The 22,064-nt window shown below is 40.0% G+C and overlaps 1 protein-coding gene across 3 annotated transcripts in view; it reads left to right on the top strand.

Moving 5' to 3' along the window:
* The window catches only part of usp24 (ubiquitin specific peptidase 24), a 185,558-nt gene that overhangs the window by 125,506 nt on the left and 37,988 nt on the right, over window positions 1–22,064 (top strand). For all 3 annotated transcript variants that reach the window (XM_043699013.2, XM_043699012.2, XM_043699014.2), the window contains exons 44-53: window positions 1,774–1,872; window positions 1,957–2,039; window positions 3,705–3,846; window positions 5,012–5,131; window positions 7,416–7,636; window positions 7,820–7,944; window positions 9,456–9,597; window positions 10,736–10,886; window positions 16,590–16,685; window positions 19,899–20,002. In XM_043699013.2, the coding sequence (XP_043554948.1) occupies window positions 1,774–1,872; window positions 1,957–2,039; window positions 3,705–3,846; window positions 5,012–5,131; window positions 7,416–7,636; window positions 7,820–7,944; window positions 9,456–9,597; window positions 10,736–10,886; window positions 16,590–16,685; window positions 19,899–20,002 (1,283 nt within the window). The remainder of the gene's footprint in view (window positions 1–1,773; window positions 1,873–1,956; window positions 2,040–3,704; window positions 3,847–5,011; window positions 5,132–7,415; window positions 7,637–7,819; window positions 7,945–9,455; window positions 9,598–10,735; window positions 10,887–16,589; window positions 16,686–19,898; window positions 20,003–22,064) is intronic.

Here is a 22,064-nt window from a genome sequence, read left to right as displayed (position 1 = left end):
TGTCTAAAAAGATGGGTTTTTTTAATCAATCAACCATGGAATTCCTACAGTATGGAAGCAGGCCCTTCGGCCCAACAAGGTCACACCGACCCTCTGAAGAGTAACTCACCCAGACTCATTCCCCTATTACTCTATATTTACCCCAGAATAATGCACCTAACTTACTCATCTCTGAACACTATGGGCAATTTAGCATGGTCAATTCACCTAACCTGCACATCTTTAGATTGTGGGAGGAAACTGGAGCACCCAGAGGAAACCCGCGCAGACACTGGGAGAACGTGCAAACTCTATACAGACAATTGCAGGGAGGGGGAATCGAACCCAGGTCCCTGATGCTGTGAGGCAACAGTGCTAACCACTAAGCCACAGTATGCGCAGGCTGTTTGTTTCTTCTGTAGAACATTCCCATTGCTATGCAGCTGTGCATCTCATGCAGTTTGGAGGCAGTATTGATCACAAATCCAAATCCATTTTGCCACTTAATGTTCATTCTCTTTCCCATTCTAATTATTTGGTACATATTTGGAATCGGATCACTGGCTTCAATTCATGTTTCACGTTTTCCCCAATCAATGTATCCCTGGCTGAGGTAACCAGCATATTCCAAAGATTAATCCTGAGGACTTGCATGCTCTCTATGTCGCTGTTCAGCAACAAACTTATTGTGTAACTACAGCTCCATATTTGTCGTTGACCCTTCCCCTTCATTTTTGAGAACCATCTCTCTATTATAATCTCCTGTGCCCACTAAATTAACTTGACTGTACCCAAGGCTTGATACCTAGTTACCTCCTTTATTTTTATGCTACTTCTCAGTTAGAACAATGTAGATCAATTTCTATCTCTATGCTAATGCCATTCGGTGTTTTGGTTTTACTACTTCAACTGTCCATCCAACAAAATGATGAGCCCTAATTTCCTCCAGTTTAATATCATCAAATTCCGATGCATCCTGACAAGGTTCTGCAAAAACTTATATGGCTCTGACATTGAGTGCATGAAACTTTCTACCAATCTTAATTGTGTTCTCCACTTATTTCCCAAGCATGATAACTGAAACATTCCCAATATTGCTACTTCCCCCACACATTATTCATCTCTGAGTTTGATGCCAACATTTTAGCTTTTCCTTTTACACCTTGTTGATTTCTTGTATTTTGCCTGCAAGACAACCCTGTTTCATTCTCCACGTGAGTCACCTCTTCCAAAATACTGTAAAACAGGTCCTCATCTGCACCCCATCACTTTCACCCAAGGCAAATGTTAATGTACCACAACAGCAAGCTCCAGTAGTTTTCCCAATAAGTTAATGTGAATGTCCGTGTGTTTGCCTTCAAATCTGTCCCTGCACTTGTTTGCACTGTACCATAATAGTTTTCAACTGTGCTGATACTAGATTAGGTCATTGGAAGAAACTAATCAAATGGCCTTTTCCCATTTCATGATACGTTCTGGCATTTCCACTTTCGTCAGCACTAAATTCTTAGTTAAAACCCTGTTGTTTTGACATTGAGTTTTTGCTAGTTCACTTCTCACACAGGAGGAAAAAAATTGAATGAATCCCAGTCAGAAATCTATTTGCTGAATGCACAACAACGCAGGGGAACCTGAAAGCCATTAGCCTGACTTCTGTCTTTACTGAGTTACATTATCTTTTGAAAGAAGTAAGATAAATGCTCATCTGACTTGCAAAATAAACTGTTGTCCAGATAATATTTATAGCAGATGTTGAGTATTAATTCTTTGGATCCCTACATATTCTCTTCTCAGATTTTTAAACTCTGGAATAAGGAGCTGTATGTACGTGAACAACAAGATGCATATGAGTTTTTTACCAGTCTAATAGACCAGTTGGATGAGCACCTTAAGGTAGGCATATAACAGCACTTTGGCACATTCAGAATCCTCTTATGTTTTCATGATACAACTCTCAATACTTTGGTGTCGTGGCAGAAACTTGGACGTGAACAGTTTTTCAAGAACACTTTCCAGGGCGTCTTCTCTGATCAGAAAATCTGCAAAGATTGTCCTCACAGGTGAGTAGCTTTACCCCCAAGTAGGTTGACAAACAAGTATTTCAAGGAAATGGATACCAACCCTATGTTTTAATGGATAATAGATTTTTATTTAGTAAGGAGTTCTGCAGCTTAATCTTTGCAATGTTTTTGGAATGTGGAGGAGGAATGTTTTTGTCTCAGATCTTCCGTTTTGTGTTCAGTGCAAATGGCAATTTAATTTGCACTGTTACTATTTTCTGGGAGAACCTCTCAAACCTGGGTGTAGGGTTCAGCAGCGATACAAGATGAGGAGACAAATTGTTGAGTGTGATTCCAGCATAGCTGTGACTCCTTTCATTTGTCACACCTTAAGGGGCATGTCTTTAGTTTATGTCTTCAATTCACTGAATTACTTTGTTTTAAGTGTACCTGTCAGCCCTAAAACTATACAATTTCCCCTCGCTGATGGTGCCAAACTTCCTAAGATCCCTTCAGCTGTGTTCATCTCCTTCCCTCAAATCCTTGCCCCTTTGCACTCAAGAATGCAGATTCTTCTGGCAGCAACTTGGCAAGAGCCAGAGGATGAGTTTGGAATGGGGAAAAGGGAATGTGTGAACACTTTGTAAAGAGGCACATCAGTTAGCCTCACTTTTTTTTTGGTTGGGAGTTAGACTGTATAAACATTGCCATGCATTTGGTGGTGGTTATAACCATATCGTTGCTGGCATGACTTAACACTACAACTAATTTTACTTAATTAAACTGTTGAGCAGGTTTTCGATCTGTTATGCCAAATTCTTAACTATATCCGTGTAAAAATCAGTGTCTGGCCAATCATGGAATATTCTGGGTAGGTTAAAACCAGCAATTCGAAGATTAAATTTGCAGCATAAGAATTGATCATGTGCTTACTTGTGGGTTTCTTCATGGTTTCAACACCCATCAGTAATGAGAGTTGAAGGGTTGTTCCTTTATTGGATGATCTGGACCAGTGTGATTTTTAAAACTCATTCTAGACCATTTCATGTTCATGCAAGTTCTTTTGATCTTCCGCTAAGTCACTCTGATAAGTTTGTCAGTGGCAAAGGAATGCTGAATCTCTGATAGACATTAGTTTCAGACTTTGATCAGCCAGCACCCTGCGCATTCCTGAATTTGCCAGCTACTAACCTCAGTATAAACCTCTGCATTCCTTTGTGGTTGCTATTTTAGTGTTTTCTAAAACTCTCTGGTAGCAAAACTCCTGTAACCTGCGTAAAGCCACTCAGCTAGTGAGGCTAAAAGGTATTCAAGACACAGTTTAAATTTGTGTAATTCTATCAATATAAAACATAATCCAAAACGCTTCTCAAATGTCAAAATTTGACCTGGTGCCTTGAGAGCATTTGCGACTCCCAATTGCAGTGTTCATATGAAGCACAGATTTCCTTTTGGTCTTCCTCCAACAAAGTGTGCTTGGAAATTGTCCACCTATAACAAAAATCATTCTTCTGGTGTGACCATCAAAAGAATTATTGTAAATTGCCAAGGCCTATTTAAACTTCAGTAGCAACACCCAAAAGTGCATGCTTAGATCTTATTTGGCACTTGATTCTGAAGATAAATGTCTAAAACTTGTTAACTTCAGAGCTAACAAATGCCAACTGGTTGCCAGAGTAGATGTACTCCTTGTAACTTTGAACCTCTACTCAATCTTTTCTGTAGATATGAGCGTGAGGAAGCATTCATGGCACTGAACCTAGGAGTGACGTCCTGCCAAAGCCTTGAGATATCACTGGATCAGTTCGTGAGAGGCGAGGTCCTTGAAGGAGGCAATGCGTACTACTGTGAGAAGTGTAAAGAAAAGGTAAAATTACTGAAGGTCATCCAGGTTTTTATCAGTGTGTGGCAGTTTGTATTGAGTTAAGCAAATTACTTTGATCGATACTTGATGCTGAGACAGCATTAGCGGACCTTGTACCAAAATCTGTTTTCTAACTATTGCAAGAATTTAATGTGAAAAATTCAGCAACAAAGATTTGAAATTGTAAGTCTGGACATGATGAGAACATATCTGAAGTCTGCACGCTGTTGGTTTTATACATTGAATTTGTTTAGATTATGTCCACCAAAACCTATGCAAGACCCACCGACAACTGGAAAAAATTAGAGAGAAAAGATGTTGCAAGGCTGGAGAAGGATTTGAGAAAGAGGGTGAATTCATGCTTTTTGTAGGATAAGGCCTCAATATTGTTTTTGAAAATCAGGATGGATAAACAAGCAGGACTTGGTAAGGGACAGGATACAGGTCGCTGTATTTTGGAAGCTTCATGAAATATGACTATGAGCTGGAAGTTGTCACTGTTTCACAAATGTAAGTCTTGGGGAAATAAGAAAGCAATCACTTGATAGAGTCATGTTGGAGATAAAAGCATAGAAATATCTTGAATGCATTTTAGAAGATGGTGGTTAGCATTCAGACAGGATCTTTCATCAGACTGTTCAATAACTTTGACAAACCATCCACTATCCACATTTATTGAATTCCTCCTTATGCTTCCCTCTCGCTATCATCTCCAGCACTACAATCTGTATTCTTTTAACAACAACCTCTTGTGCATCATTCCTTGCTTTTACCCCAACATTAATAGCTGTATCTTCGAGCTGTTTCAGACCACACACCCTGAAAGTCCTGCTTGAATCTTTTGAGTTTCTTGCTCTCCTTTTTGAGACCCGACTTGGATCAGGTTTTTGTCACCTTTCCCAGTGTCTGTTTTTAACATAGAATTCAATGGTACATTGGAATGATTCCCATGTTCAAGACACAGTATAAATATAGATTATTGCTGCATGCTAAAAATTATCTCATGATGAGAGATTTATTAAATTGTGAAATTAAATTTCACTATGTTCAAGTGCTCATGTTTCTGTAATAACTATCAGTAGATATATTTAATGGAGACTGTAGATTTTTCCTTTTGTATGGAAATGTTATTGGTTTACACTAATCACTTTTGTGTTTTTATATCCAGAGAACAACAGTGAAGCGAATGTGCATTAAGTCTCTACCTAATATGTTAGTCATCCATTTAATGAGGTTTGGGTTCGATTGGGAAAGTGGGCGCTCTATCAAATACGATGAACAAATACGGGTAAATGTGTAGCCTTTACATATCGCTAATACAAAAAGTGTTATTATCTAAATGCACAAAATCATATTACAATGTGAACTAGTTTGTCTTTTTTGCCATGCTGTATTAGTAGGTTTTTTCTTACTATTACCAGCGGTTTTCTCAAGTTGTTGGCTGTTTTCTGTAAACTGGAAGGAATTTGCATTACTCATTGGCTTGCGTTCCCATCCCTTGGCAGAGCTGGAAAAGCTTTGACTATAATCTGATTGGAGATGTATAGGGACTTGACTTAATCAAAGCATTTGGCACAAAGCACTGAAATAGCATCTCATTCAAAAGTCCTGAGACATCCTGAGCAGCGTCTGAGATAAAGACATGGCTCAGATCTGTTCTTCTCTGTGGTCGCTGAGGTAAACAGTTGTAGCCATGATGTGATGTGATGCAATGATGTAAGCATCTGTTTGGCAGTTCTTTGCATATTGAAAATGGCCTCAGATATTTATGAATGTTTTGGTGCATGTCTCATGCCTGTGCTACATTAAGATAAACTGCCTTATGGTTTGCAGGCTGAATGTTTGCCTAACACTGTATACATGGTCTATAAAAGCTGAAGAGAATCACATTGTAGGAGTGGCACATTCCACTGAATAAGTGACATCAGTTGTCTTTTGATCCCATGATCTTAGTGTGATTTATGGACGGAACTTGTGATTCAAAACATTAAGCAATGTACAATAATGGATGGATGGTGACAAAACCAGAGTAGAGTAAAACCCAAAACCTTAAAAGCTTTTCAAAAAAAAAGTTGTCTTGATGCACACAACTTTTTTTTTTGTATTTTTGATCTGAGTATTGCTGTCTGAGTCAGTATTCATTGCCCATCTCTATCTGCCCCTTGAAATGAGTGGCTTGTTAGGACTATTTCTGAGGAACATTTAAGAGTCAAGCAAATTGCTGTCAGTGAGGAGACTAATGTAGGCCAGGCTGGGTAAGGATGACATATTTGCTTCTCTCGTGGATGTTAACTGATCCAAATGGCTCCTTACAACAACTGATGATGGTACCAGATTCTAGATTTATTAATTGAATTTAAGTGCCACCGGCTGTCAGGGTTGGATCTTAGTTCTTCTCTTCATCACACTCAGTCGTTCTGAATTTGGAAAATAGTATCTGCAACTTCAGTCTAACAAAATCAAAGAAACAAATGAAGGTCAACTGTTTAACAAAATTGCCTGAAAGGGAATGTAGCTTCAGAAAGTAGTTAGTGACTCTGACCTCCTATTCAGAGATGATCTGAGTTAAAAATTTAATTGCTCACTGAGTCAGAGAGTCAGAGTACAGCACAGAATCAGACCCTTCGATTCAACTCGTCCATGCCGACCAGATATCCGAACCTAATCTAGTCCCACTTGCCAGCACTCAGTCCATATTCCTCCAAATCCTTCCTATTCGTATACCCATCCAGATGTTGCAATTGTACTAGTCTCCACTACATGCTGTAGCAGCTCAGTCCATACACGTGGAGAAAGTGAGGACTGCAGATGCTGGAGATCAGAGCTGAAAATGTGTTGCTGGAAAAGCGCAGCAGGTCAGGCAGCATCCAAGGAGCAGGGGAATCGACGTTTCGGGCATGAACACGAAGAAGAGCTCATGCCCGAAACGTCAATTCCTCTGCTCCTTGGATGCTGCCTGACCTGCTGCGCTTTTCCAACAACACATTTTCAGTCCATACACGTACCAACCTTGGCATGAAAAAGTTGCCCCTTAGGTCTCTTTCCCCTCTCACCCTAAACCTATGCCCTCTAGTTCTGGACTCCCCCACCCCAGGGAAAAGACTTTGTCTATTTATCCTATCTATGTCCCTCGTGATTTTATAAACTTCTATAAGGTCACCCCATAGCCTCAGATGCTCCAGGGAAAACAGCCCCAGCCTGTTCAGCCTCTCCCTATAGCTCAAATCCTCCAACCCTGGCAACATCCTTGTGAATCTTTTCTGAGCCCTTTCAAATTTCACAACATCTTTCCAATAGGAAGGAGACCAGAATTGCGCACACTATTCCAAAAGTGGACTCACCAATGTCCTGTACAGCCGCAACATGACCTCCCAACACCTGTACTCAATAGTCTGACCAATAACGGAAAGCATACTAAATGCCGCCTTCACGATCAACTTGAATAAACTGATTTGTAATAAAACAATGTGTTGACTTAGTGAGCAATTAAATTCTTAACTCAGAACATCTCTGATATACAATTCGGAACTGTTTCACAATTATCTCCATTTACTTTTCTTTTATCTTACTAGTTCCCTTGGCTTTTAAACATGGAACCATATACTGTGTCTGGAATGGCACGACAAGAGCATTCGTCTGAGCATGGTGAAAATGGCAAAGCAGGTGACCACTTAGGTGGAGGCTCTCCTCGAAAGAAAGGTGCTCCAACTGAAAACTATGAGCTCGTTGGAGTGATTGTTCATAGCGGCCAGGCACACGCTGGGCACTATTACTCATTCATTAAAGACAGGAGGTGAGTGCAAAAATTAAGAATGATTTAAGAAACAGAATATTTTTGATCCCAATGGAGTGTTAATTTGGAAATATAAGTGCTTGGAATTTTTCAGGGCTGTAACTGATCAGAGTTAATGAATAACTTGATGTGTGCCACATTTGGTTTGGTTCTGTGCTTACATCCACTTTTTTGACTCTGCAGGACTGGTGCCAAAGGAAAATGGTACAAGTTCAATGACACAGTGGTGGAAGAGTTTGACCTAAATGACGAGACACTGGAGTTTGAATGTTTTGGTGGAGAATACAGACCTAAAGTGTATGATCAATGTAAGTTAGTTTGCAACTATACAACATAGTCATCAAAGTTTGTTCCTTCCTTAAGGTTGGCACAACATTGGCTGCACTGTTCTATCTACTATGCTGCATTGAAGCTTTGGCTAACTAAGGGTCAAGTTAAAAGGACAAGGCAAGAAAATAAAAATAAAATCCCTCTTGATTTTGCAGTCTATATTAAGAGACAAGTAATGGGGGTGTGTGCATTAAGCATGTAAGCCAATGTGTTTTTGGCAGATTCTTAGTGGGACTTGATTGTTAGCAGGTGGAGATGATGTACAGAAGACCACTGAAATTCCAATCTAATTCTGTAAGCAATGTGTAAAGCAAATTCAAATTGCACCCAAATGTTAAATGAAGTAAAAACTGAATCCAGTGAAAATCTCCAAAACAAAGTAATTAAATGCACAACTCTGAAGGACAAGCTTGTGCATTCAATTTTTCCAGTTTTGCAGACTCAGGAGTGGGTAAGAGGTGAGATGAAAAGCATGGAGTTTAGGAGGTGAGGCAGCAAGGAAGATAACCTGGGACAAGGGAAGTGCACTAACTTGAGGCCCTTTCTCACCTGGTTGTTAGCATCTTCTGTAATGCTTAAAATACAGAAATGCTGGTGTCTGTCTCCAGTAATATCTTCCACCCCTGTTCATCTTTCCTAAAGCAAGAAAAGAAATATCTGGTTAAGAAAGCGAAAAGCAGAACCCAAGAATTATCACAATAAATAGAGACATCAAGGAAGTATTTGGCCAAGCATGATACCAGGTTTTCTAACTAAAACTGAAGCATTGGCAATCAAAAAGAAAATGCTACACTTGCTGGAATCAAATTATGTTTGTGATTGCCTGAGATCAGCCATTTCAGTTGCCCAGGTGTTTTCTGTTTCTGTTCAGTTCCTGTTTCAGGCTCAACTAACTGATTCATGATTTACATTTCCTGCATCATAATGCCAGAAATGGGGCTGAACTCATGCTTATTGTTCTCCAGTACTGGAAGATGTTCGTACCTTCATGCAGGAAAACCTAAGCATTCAGTTTTGGGCTGATAGGTGTCAAATTATATTTACATCTTACCAATGCTAGATATTCAAAGGTTTAATATTTGTTAGAGCCTCAGAGCAAGGTGAAAATTGTGCACACTCTACATGAAAAGGCCATCACTATACAGCCTACAGTGTTTTAAAAAGGTTCACCATCTCAAAACTAGGCAAAAGCAATAAATTCTAGTCTTGCCAATAGCATGCAGATCTAAAAAATGATTAACAATTATAGAAATAATCAAATCCACTTCAAATTCAATGACCTGCTATAGATGTTAACTTTTCACTATTCAGAATGGAAGACAAATTTTACTAATGTTTTTAAATCCTTACTTTTTTTTAATAAAAGAAAGCTTTAATGTTTGGATAGGATATTTTAATTAACACTCAAGTGAGCTATCATACAAAATTAAATTAACAGAATAGTTTTCTTCGAAGGTGTATTTTAAATGTCTCTGTTTTTGTTTTTAAGCAAATCCCTATCCTGAAGTCCGTCGTCGATACTGGAATGCCTACATGTTGTTTTACCAGCGAACGTTAGACCAAAATTCCCCTGTTTTACCAAAGAAAAGCCGAGTCAGTGTTGTTCGTCAGGAAGCAGAGGATCTATCATTGTAAGTAAAATGATCATTAACATTCCATTAATTATGTAAGTGGTCATATTCATACCATTCCTACAAATCTGAATTTCTGGTATGTTTTATTTCCTTATATCCTCAAGGAGTACTGGTACCAAATCTAAGTCCCTCTGCAAAATAGAATGAATTCCAAATGTCATCATTCACTGCATCTTCACTCTTTAAAAACGAGATCATGAATTCTGACATGAGCTAATTGAAAAGTAAATAATGTCTTTGTCGAATAAAAACAGTAAATGCTGTTAAAATACTGTAGTTCAGATAGCATCTAAGAAGAGAGAATTTTAGCGTCTTGGGTCTATGGTATTTCATTATTTGTTGTTAAGCTGGAGAGGGTTCAGAAGAGATTTACCAGGATGTTGCTGGGTGTGGAAGATTGAGTTATAAAGAAAGGCTGGATAGGCTGGAGGAAACTTGGAAATGCCACTTTTCATTGCAGCGCAGAAGGTTGAGAGGTGACCTTATAGAATTCTATAAAATAACAAAGGGCATAGATAGAGTTAATGATAGTTGTCTTTTCCCTAGTTTGCACGATTTCAAGGCTAGGGGGCACATTTTTAAGATGAGAGGCGAGAGATTTTTAAAAAGACATGAGGGGCAAATTCTTTTACACAGAGGGTGGTTTGGGTGTGGAATAACATCCTGAGGAAGTGATGGATGTGGGTACAATTACAGCATTTAAAAGGTATTTGGATGAGTACTTGAATAGGAAAGGTTTGGAGGGATATGAGCCAGGAGCAGGCAGGTGGGACTAGTTTCATTTGGGATTATGTTCGGCATGGACTGACTGGACCGAAGAGACTATTTCCATACTTTTTTTTATATATGTTCTGTTGAAAGATCATTCACCTGAAATGTTAACTTTGTTTTTCTTAATGCAGATGCTGCTGCATATGTGTGATTCCAAATTTTTATTTCAGATTTTCAGAATCCTCACAATTTGTTGTCTTTTGGTGGCTTTGTTGACTTTTCCTCATGTAGGTTTTAATTTCCTGAATAACTTGATAAGCTGTATATCCTGAGTATAAGAGCCCTTGACTGGTGCAGAAGAGGGTTTTCTTATTTGCTGTTGGAGTTTAACCCTGTGGTTTGTACATGTTGTTACTTTTGGTAGATCAGCTCCCTCTTCACCTGAGGTTTCACCTCAGTCGTCACCTCGTCCACATAGACCAAACAACGACCGCCTTTCCCTGTTAACTAAGCTGGTAAAGAAGGGGGAGAAGAAGGGACTCTTTGTTGAAAAGTTACCAGCCAGAATTTATCAGGTAAGAATTGGCTAATATTTAACTGAAGTCATAATAGATTCAGTTAGTAAAGTGGATATTGAAAGAGATTTTGTAAAAAGTCATGTTTTCAGGCATTTCTTGGAGTCAGTATTATGAGCCTCTCTGATACGCAGTCCCGCCATTTCTCCTTTACTGCCTAAAGTCAAAGTAGGCAGTAGATAGATCTAAAAGTTGAAGTTCTAAATTGGAGGAAGGCCAATTTTGACGGTGTTAGGCAAGAACTTTCAAAAGCTGATTGGGGGCAGATGTTCGCAGGTAAACGGACGGCTGGAAAATGGGAAGCCTTCAGAAACGAGATAACGAGAATCCAGAGAAAGTATATTCCTGTTAGGATGAAAGGAAAGGCTGGTAGATATAGGGAATGCTGGATGACTAAAGAAATTGAGGGTTTGGTTAAGAAAAAGAAGGAATCATATGTCAGGTTCAGACAACATAGATCGAATGAATCCTTATAAGAATACAAAGAGGAAAATTAAGAGGGCAAAAAGGGGACATGAGATAGCTTTGGCAAATAGAATTAAGGAGAATCCAAAGGGTTTTTACAAATTCATTAAGGACAAAGGGGTAACTAGGGAGAGAATAGGGCCCCATAAAGATCAGCAAAGCAGCCTTTGTTGTGGAGCTGCAGGAGATGGGGGAGATACTAAACGAGTATATTGCATTAGTATTTACTGTGGAAAAGGATATGGAAGATATAGAATGTAGGGAAATAGATGGTGACTCCTGGCAAAATGTCCATATTACAGAGGAGTAAGTGCTGAATGTCTTCAAACAGGTAAAGATGGATAAACCGGCAGGACCTGATCAGGTGTACCCTAGAACGCTGTGGGAAGTTAGAGAAGTGATTGCTGGGCCTCTTAATGAGATATTGGTATCATCGATAGTCATAGGTGAGGTGCTGGAAGATTGGAGGTTGGCTAACATGGTGCCCCTGTTTAAGAAAGTTGGTAAGGACAAGCCAGGGAAGTATAGACCAGTGAGCCTGACCGTCGGTGGTGGGCAATTGTTGGAGGGAATCCTAAGGGACAGGATGTACATGTATTTGGAAAGGCAAGGACTGATTCGGGATAGTCAGCATGGCTTTGTGTGTGGAAAATCATGTCTCACAAACTTGATTGAGTTTTTTGAGGAAGTAACAAAGAGGATTGATGAGGGCAGAGTGGTAGATGTGACCTATATGGTCCTCAGTAAGGCATTCGACAAGGTTTCCCATGAGAGACAGGTTAGCAAGGTTAGATCTTACAGAATACAGGGAGAACTAGCCATTTGGATACAGAACTGGCTCAAAGCTGGTTGGTGGTGGAGGGTTGTTTTTCAGACTAGGGGCCTGTGAACAGTGGAGTGCCACAAGGATCAGTCCTCTACTTTTTGACATTTACATAAATGATTTGGATGCGAGCATAAGAGGTACAGTTAGTAAGTTTGTAGATGACACCAAAATTGGAGCTGTAGTGGACAGCGAAGGTTACCTCAAATTACAAGAGGATCTTGACCAGATGGGTCAATGGGCTGAGAAGTGGCAGATGGAGTTTAATTCAGATAAATGCGAGGCGCTGCATTTTGGGAAAGCCAAATCTTAGCAGGACTTATACGCTTAATGGTAAGGTCGTATGGGAGTGTTGCTGAATAAAGAGACCTTGGAGTGCAGGTTCATAGCTCCTTGAAAGTGGAGTTGCAGGTAGATAGGATAGTGAAGAAGGCGTTTAGTATGCTTTCCTTTGTTGGTCAGAGTATTGAGTACAGGAGTTGGGAGGTCATGTTGCGGCTGTACAGGACATTGGTTAGGCCACTGTTGGAATTTTGCATGCATTTCTGGTCTCCTTCCTATTGGAAAGATGTTGTGAAACTTGAAAGGGTTCAGAAAAGATTTACAAGGATGTTGTCAGGGTTGGAGGATTTGACCTATAGGGAGAGGTTGAAGAGACTGGGGCTGTTTTCCCTGAAGCGTCGGAGGCCGAGGGGTGACCTTTATAGAGGTTTACAAAATCATGAGGGGCATGGATAGGATAAATAGACAGTGTTTTCCCTGGCGTTAGGGAGTACAGAACTAGAGGGCATAGATTTAGGATGAGAGGGGGAAGATATAAAAGAGATCTAAGGGGCAACTTTACCACACAGAGGGTGGTACGTGTATGGAATGAGCTGCCAGAGGTAGTGGTGGAGGCTAGTACAATTGCAACATTTAAAAGGTATCTGGATGGGTATATGAGTAATAAGGGTTTGGAGGGATATGGGCCGGGTGCTGGCAGATTGGGTTGGTTTATCTGGTCGGCATGGACGGGTTGGACCGAAGGGTCTGTTTCTTTTCTATGACTATATATCCACAAATTCTAGGATATCTACTTAGCACCTTTCAGCAACAGGAGGTCCCAAAATACCCTGCAATCCTATAAGATTGAATGAAGTAGAGGTAAGTTACTGCTTCACCTGAAATTACCTCTGGAATGAGGAAGGCGGTAGTGAACTGGTACGTGTTACACCTTCTGCAATTATATGGTAAGATGCCATGAGGATGAGGGAGATAAAATGAGTGGAGGAGGACTGTGCCAAGCTATCTCAGATGGAACACTCCACGTGGAATGCTGACGGGGGAGGGGAGGGGTGGGGAATGCATGCCTAGTCAGAGTCATAGAACTGTAGAGCACGGAAACAGACCAATCCATGCCAACCAGATATCCTAAATTTAATCTAGTCCCATTTGCCAGCATTTGGCACTTATCTGTCTAAACCCTTCCTATTCATACATCCATCCAGATGTCTTTTAAATGTTGTAATTGTACCAGCCGCCACCATTTCCTTTGGCTGCTCATTCCCATATTCGCACCACCCTCTGCGTGAAAAAGTTTACCCTTACATCTTTTTTATACCTTTATCCTCTCTCCTTAAACCTATATTCTCTAGCTTTTAACTCACATTTCCTGGGAAAAAGTCCTTGACTATTCACCCTCTCCTTCCCCTCATGATTTTAAAAACCCCTGCTTGAACAAGTTTAGATTCGATTAGATTCCCGACAGTATAGAAGCAAGCCCTTTGGCCCAACAAGTCCACACCAACCCTCTGAATTGTAACCCATCCAGACCCATTCCCTACTCTATATTTACCCCTGACTAATACACACAACACTATGGGCAATTTGACATGACTAATTCACCTGACCTGCACATCTTTGGATTTTGGGAAGAAACCGAAGCACCTGAGGAAACCCATGCAGACACGGGGAGAATGTACAACCTCCACACAGATAGCTGCCCGAGGCGGGAATTGAACCCGGGTCCCTGGTCCTGTGAGGTAGCAGTGCTAACCACTGAGCCATCATGCTGTCCTTAAATCCCTTTTAAATCTTACCCCTCTCACCTTTAAACTCTAGTTTTGGACATCCCCATTCTGGGGAAAAGACCTTATTTATTCACCCTGTCCACGTTCCTCATGATTTTATAAACTTCTATAAGGTCACTCCTCAGCCTCCGAGGCTCCAGGGAGATTAGCCCCAGTCTTCTCCCTGTACCTCAAACCTTCCAACCCTGGCAACATCCTTGTAAGTCTTTTCTGAACCCTTTCAGGTTTCGCAACATAGCATGGAGACCAGAATTGCACACAGTGTTCCAACAGTGGCCTAACCAATGTCCTGTATAGCCACAGCATGATATCTCAACTCTTATGCTCAGTGCACTGACCAGTAAAGGCATGCATACTAAATGCCACTTTCACTAACCTATCTACCTGCAAATCCACTTTCAGGGATCTCTGAACTTACATTCCAAGATCTCTTTGTTCAGCAACACTCCACAAAACCTAACCATGAAGTGTATAAGTCCTGCTCTGATTTGCTTTTCCAAAATACAGGACCTCACATTTATTTAAATTAAATTCCATCTGCCAATCCTTGGCCCATTGGCCCAACTGATCAAGATCTTGTTGTACTCTTGAGGTAACCTTCTTCACTGTCCATTACACCTCCAATTTTGTGAAATCAGTAAACTAGTTGTGGCATCCCATTGGAGGTGACAGAAATGATGGCTTACAATTCTTTGGATACAGAGGCTGATAAGTAGGTGAGGGATAGTATGTAAGGATCAAGGATATTGTGAAAGTGAAGTGAGGAGTTGGAGATAGACCAAATGCATGTGAAGGCAGGGTGAACATTAGAAGCAAAATTGATAAATCCTTCCAGTTGAGAACAAGAGAAGGAAGCCACACTGATAATTTCATCAGTGTTCTGGAGAAAGTTGTGCGGAGGAACCTGAGCAGATCTGAAACAAGGAATGTTCCATCTACCTCACAAAGGCATAGGCATAACTGAGGCCCATGCTGGTACCCATGCCCATATCTTTGCCCTGCAGAAAGTGAGAGGAATTACAAGGAAGAAATCAGTTATTTGCTAGCTTTCCATGACATGGAACGCTAGGAGTATCCACTGAGCAGTTGATGATTGAAAATTATGCTATGGTCAAAATGCCTACAAAATTGTTAAAGCTGAAAAAATGATTAACTTTAGTGCTGTTGAGCTGACTGTCTGTTTTAAACTTGGTGAATGTGCCAGCCTTGAGTGTTTGTGTGCAGCCTGAACTGATATCAGAAACTACCAAAACGTGACCGAGAATGTGCTGTGGTTTGTTGCCAATGTTGTTATTGTACGGTCGTCATTCAGATGAGATAAAAGTAACTGCGAGGTTTATTTGAGCGACAGAGGGTTAAGATAGAATGTTGATGCATTAATTTGTAATTTTTCAGTTGGAAATTTCACCTATGAATTTTGTCCCCAAAAATCCAAATTTTGCTTGAAATCTATTGTACTCATTTAGTAACATGCTTTATTTTCTTCCAGATATTTCACTGTTTTAGAAAACCTAACTTAATTTACGTGCTCATTAAGGGTGAAGGATAATGTTGGGAACTTATTCGAGGGCGGCACAGTGGTTAGCACTGCTGTCTCACAGCGCCAGAGACCCGGGTTCAATTCCCGCCTCAGGCGACTAACTGTGTGGAGTTTGCACGTTCTCCCCGTGTCTGCGTGGGTTTCCTCCGGGTGCTCTGGTTTCCTCCCACAGTCCAAAGATGTTCAGGGTCAGGTGAATTGGCCATACTAAATTGCCCGTAGTGTTAGGTAAGGGGTAAATGTAGGGGTATGGGTGGGTTGTGCTTCGGCGGGTCGGTGTGGACTTGTTGGGCCGAAGGGCCTGTTTCCACACTGTAATCTAATCTAATCTAATCTAATCTAATCTAATCTAATTGTGCAGAAAGCCCTTGACTGAACTGTTACTGATACTAGTGTCTATGTTCCTCACAAGCCTCCTTCCAAATTGGACATGTTAGTTGCTTTCACACTTTGAAAGCATTTTTAGAATGTACTTATTGATGTTGTATTCCTTGTATGTCATTCTGTTTATTGAGTGCACAGAGAAAACTATGCGTCAGGTCATTAAAAGTGGATTGGCTTTTCAGCTTCCACATGCCTAATTCTAATCTTGTGTGAGGGGCTTGGGAATAACGTTGAAAAGAAAGAATTTCCCTGAAAAGATGCGCTCTATTTGTGTTTGTGTTTATTAATCGTCAGTTACAACAAGAGCTGCATAATTTCCAAACTCTGTATCAGTTTTTGCATTGGTAACAGGAACGCTTCACATTATTTCTTTAGTGGAAACATCTGTAACCATGTAGTCTGTGTCCTTTTGTCTCTATTAGATGGTACGAGATGAGAACCTGAAGTTCATGAAAAACAGAGATGTTTTCAACAGTGACTACTTCAATTTCATGCTTTCCTTGATTTCACTCAACGCAGTGAGTGTCTTTTCTGTGGTCAGGTACTGTTGGCGATTTGTCTGGTTAGCTGTCACACCCAAAATAAACTAAATCCCTTTCACCTATCCATTATGATTCAGATTTCTTCCCAAAAACTTTACAGTGCAAAATGTTGTTTTCATAGGCAAGTCCATGGTTATTATAAACCCAATCCATATTTGAAGTATATGCGGTAGTGTGCTGAGAGAAACTTAATGCCCTTATACCATTAAAAGGCAATGAAAATGACATGTCATCTGTATCAGAAACAACACATTGCATTAAGATTTTTCTTTTGGTTTAGCAAATAAATACCCGAACTTAAATTTGTGTGGTGATTGTAATTGGTTTCTGGTGTTCAATTTTGTTTATTTATGTGATGTGGTATTGCTCACTAGTCCAACGCTTAGTGACCATTCCTGGTTGTTTTTGAGAAGATGATGGCAATGACTTCATGAGCAGTTGCAGTCCTTGTGCAAATACTGTACCTTCAAGCCATTCAGTGCTGTTTAGTGGTGAAGCAGACCACAAGGTGCTGTTTTGTGAAACTAAATGATAGAACAGTGCTACTTGCAAAGAAGTGTTTGCATGTCCAGGTTTAACTGTTCATTGCTCTTCACCTGAAGTTGCAATAAAGTTTGTTAACAAATAACAGCGAGCAACATTAGTATCACTATTATTTATATCAGTATAGAGGCCAATACCACCCTTAATTGTCACCATTCCTTGAAAACCTTCAAAAACAAGTATACCAGAATTCATGGTCCTTTACAGCATGGACTTGGCTTATTTTTACCAAAGTAAAATAGCACCATATGGTTTTAGTTCCCCTCTTGCCAGAACTGCAGCTGTTCAAGTAAACTGAAGATGGAACTAAAATTTATTGTACGTGCCTCGTAGTTCATGAGTTGCCTTTTCCCCATCCCCCCAACCCCACAAAAACCTGTAAATCAAAACCAAAACGCAAGCGAACTGGTGATTGAGAAATACTAATAATGTCATGCATGCAACTCTAGTTCTTAACTCCTCCATTGTCAAATGAAGCAGTCTTACAACTTTATCACTGAAAACATGTCTGCTGTACAGCTGGGGATCTTGAAAAGAACGGTAGATCTCATTTAAATATTATTACTTAAACTGCGCTTTTAATTCATCTTGAAAAAATACATTTCTTATAAATTGCAATGAGTGTGTTCTATAGTCAGTCCTGCTTATATTTCATGCATTCATCAATTATTGATTTGGAAATTTATAAATTTTAAAAATTGAGAGACATTAGCTTTTTTGATTGCTGCACAGAAACCTTGGCCCCAGTGTTCGGTTATGATTACAATGTGTATTGTGTTAAATCTTTGCTGAAGATTTGTTCCTCTGGTTAAGATTTTTGTTAACCCAATGGGCTTACAAACAACAATCCCTTCAGAAACATTTAGTGATACCTCAAAGTGGCAGATCTGTGCAATGGACTTTTTTAACCATTGTCATATTTGTGTTCATTCAAAGGTTAAAAAATGTATCCTCTTCTGACTGGTGGCAGTAGAATTTTAAGATTGCATGAGACATGTAATCTGCCCCTGGTTTTCCAGCACCAACTCAAGCCATTAGCTGCAAATTAAATGTGAAATTATCCAAGCTAGCAAAGGCCAGCTTAATGGGAAGACTGCTGCTGCTCTTAGTAAATGTTGGTCATGTCGTGTTTGACTTGTAGTGCGAGTGCCTTAAATACTCCTGTGGCAGTCCAAAGTGTAGCATGAGTTAAGTCACATAGTTTAAGAAGGTAGTGGTAAAGTGTCTTCTGTTTTTTTCCTGTTGGGGGTTGAACATTATTTGAAACAGTGAAACCATAACATAAGAATGCATTTTGTAACACTTGAAGCTACAATTTCCTTCAACAGAATGCAATTTAATGAACATTGATAAAAGGCTAAGAATCTATCATAAATAGTTTCAGCACATTGATGTTACTTATTAGTTACTAATAATTGCGATTAGATTAGATTAGATTAGATTAGATTCCCTGTAGCGTGGAAACAGGGCCTTCGGCCCACCAAGTCCACACCGACCCTCCAAAGAGTAACCCACCCAAACCCATTTCCCTCTGACTCAAACATTTTAATAGAAAGCGAGCTTCACCACCTGTACTTCATTCGGAGGCTCACTGAAGATGTTACCTAGTATGGTGACAAAACATCTGAAAACGAACCTTCCAGTTCAGTGAGCAAACCTGCGGCCAGAATCTCAACCTGAGCTACAAATCTTCTCAAATCTTGCTCTCATGATTTTATAAACCTCTAAAGGGGAACCCCACAACCTCCTACACTCCAGTGAAAACAAATCCCAGCATATTCAATTTTTCTATCTAGAACCCTCCATTCCTGGCAACATCCTGGTAATTTTTTTCTGAACTCTCTCCAGTTTAATAATGACCTTCCTATAACGGAGACCAGAACTGCACATACTACTCTAGATCTTGTCCTGCGGGGAAGGGTCACTTGACCCGAAACATTAACTCTGATTTTTCACCACATTTGCTGCCAGACCTGCTGAGCTCTTCCAGCAATTTCTGTTTTTGTTTCTTATTTACACGATTTGCAGGGCTTTCAGTTTTTTTTATTTTATTTGTTGAGACAGAGGTTAACCTACTTTTTGGGACCTTACTGTGTGAAATTAGCTGCTGTGTTTACTACACAATTATTTTTGAAGTCCAACGACTGTTGATTAGTTGTGAAGCAAATGGAGACAATCTGAGACCATGGTCAGACTTTCATCAATGTAATTTTTTCCCCCTGTTTAACCTGTGTATGAGTTCCATATTTTGCTTGTATCTGCAGTAGCAGTTAGTCAACTTTTTTTTTAAAAAAATAAAACTTCTGATTAATTGAAACTAAATATTTAAATTAATCAAAGTATGTACATAGTTCTTGGTGGGCATTACATCCTGTGCATGCCTTGGCCAGTGTCATTAACCAATGCTGACAATAAATAGTGATTAAGCTGTAAAGCAGGCAGACTGCTCAAGGAAATCCATCTTTGCTTGTTTAAACAAGTATCAGCAAATTATCAAAAGCCGAACAAGAAATGGGGGCTTGTATAAGCACAGTGCTTTTTTACTCCTGTATCACTTCGAATCTAGCTCACTTGATACTTTAATTCCTAAAATTTTAACTTTCTTACAATTTAGTTTTTATCATTCTATGTGCTTTCTCCCTGTAGACTAAACTGAAACACCCTATGTACCAGACAATGGCGAAAGTCAGCATGAAACTAGCTATCCAATTCCTCTTCCAGACTTATTTGCGAACTAAGAAAAAGCTCAGGTATGAAAATGAACTGAGACTATTAATAATTGGAACTGATTTAATGGGAGTTTAACACGAAAACTGTTCAATCACAGATGTCTGTTTATTCTCATCCGGTATTCATCCAGTGAAGGGGTCAGCGTTGGGTAATTTTTTTTATTTGCTCTCATCTCAGGATGTTGTGGCTAGTTATGGCACTCCTATGTTCTGCTAGTTTATTCAGCTGGAAGATTGAACTTGAGACCTCCTGGTCTGTATGAGTCAATGCTACATTGGTAAATCATCCAAGAACTCCACTTTATGTTCCTCTGTCCCCAGTGTGATCATACTCTGAAATCTATGTTCATGCATGGTCTGTGGAATTGGAACTATCTCAATTATGCAATTCACGTAAGCCTGACAGTTGGAGAATTGTTTTTGACCAACAGGTCTGATCTTGCCATCAGTATCATAATGGTTTAACCTGCTTTTAAAGGAATGTCAAAAGGAAAACAAATTTTTAATCTCTCTTGAATTGGATTTTCATTTCTTGAACACAGGAAAACAGAAGATGTGCTTATATCTTTGTAGTTGGTTATCTGGCAGATCATCCCAAGCATTGTCACTTCCTGAATAAATATTTTCTTCTTAAGATCTTTTTGATGTCAGTTTTCATTAATTTGTGTGAATGCCCTGCTGGTCTAATTGTTCTGGTTGGAAAGCTAGCCCAAACTTTTCCTGCCACATTCAGTAATTAAATATGGAGATGCACATGGGCAGTTCAGACCACAACGTTTCAGAATTGTGGTTCATAATTTTATGGAAAGCTAGGAAAATTTAACAATTTAGCTTGACAGAATGCTACCAGTCTTAGTATAATACACACACTATCTTCTCTGAGTACTCCAAAGATCTGACTTGCCTGAAAATCTTATTTTAGATCAGATTAGATTACTTACAGTGTGGAATCAGGCCCTTCAGCCCAACAAATCCACACCGACCCTTGGAAAAGCAACCCACCCAGACCCACTCCCCTACGTTTACCCCTTCACCTAACACTACGGGCAATTTAGCATGGCCAATTCACCTAACCTGCATGTTTTTGGACTGTGGTAGGAAACCAGAGAACCTGGAGGAAAGCCATGCAGACACTGGGAGAATGTGCAAACTCCACACAGACAGTTGCCTGAGGCGGGAATTGAACGGTCTCTGGCGCTGTGAGGCAGCAGTGCTAACCGCTGTGCCACCGTGCCATTCACTTGAAGAATAGAATAGAATTCCTACAGTGTGGAAGCAGGGCATTCAGCCCATTGAGTCCACACTGACCCTCTGAGGGTGGAATTGAACCCAGGTCCCTGGTGTTGTAGGGCAGCACTGCTAACCACTGAGCCATCGTGGCACACGATGTTTGTTTAATATTTTATAAGAATATATGAAATTTGAGTAATAATAGGCTAAATGACCCATCCAGTCTGCAGCAGCATTGATAAAGATCATGGATGACCTCTTGATTCAACTCTACTTTCACACCTGCTGTCCAATTTCCTTGATTCCTGGAGAGAGCAAAAGTTTTATCTAGCTCAGCTGTGTCCTTGTGATCTGGGTTTCCCTGGCCAGGAGTAACAATCTCTGTCTAGTCTGTCAAGCTAAATAGTAAAAGCAGCATGTGATGGACAGGATTAAGCTTTCCATAACCAATGGATCAGATGTAAGTTCTGATGTACTGCAATATCCAGTTATGAATGATATTGGACAATTAAACAACTCAGTGGAGAAGGCTCCACAAATCTCCCCATCAACAAGACTACACCTCATTCTTAATTTGAAAGCAGAAACTCACTTTACTCTGTGCCACGTGTAGAACAACCTTTTTTAAAACTTTATTCATAGGATGTGGGCTTGGCCGATCGAACTATCATAGTTACCGTTGAGAATGTGTTGATGAGCTGCCTCGTACAAATGCTGAAAGCAGACAACATTGCTGGGGACCTCCAGAGGAGGTGGAAATGCATCATCCAATTGCCAATCCTGGCTCAAGCTTATCAAAAATGCTTCAGCTTTATCTTTTGCATTGATAAGCTGGGCTTTCTCATCATTGATG

The sequence above is a fragment of the Chiloscyllium plagiosum genome, unplaced genomic scaffold, assembly GCF_037043375.1.
Source record: "Chiloscyllium plagiosum isolate Xiang-an unplaced genomic scaffold, Cpla_swu_hap1 HiC_scaffold_9, whole genome shotgun sequence".
Classification (NCBI taxonomy): Eukaryota; Metazoa; Chordata; class Chondrichthyes; order Orectolobiformes; family Hemiscylliidae; genus Chiloscyllium; species Chiloscyllium plagiosum.
Note: the sequence above shows the minus strand (reverse complement) of the source record. Positions and strands in the feature narration are given on the sequence as shown.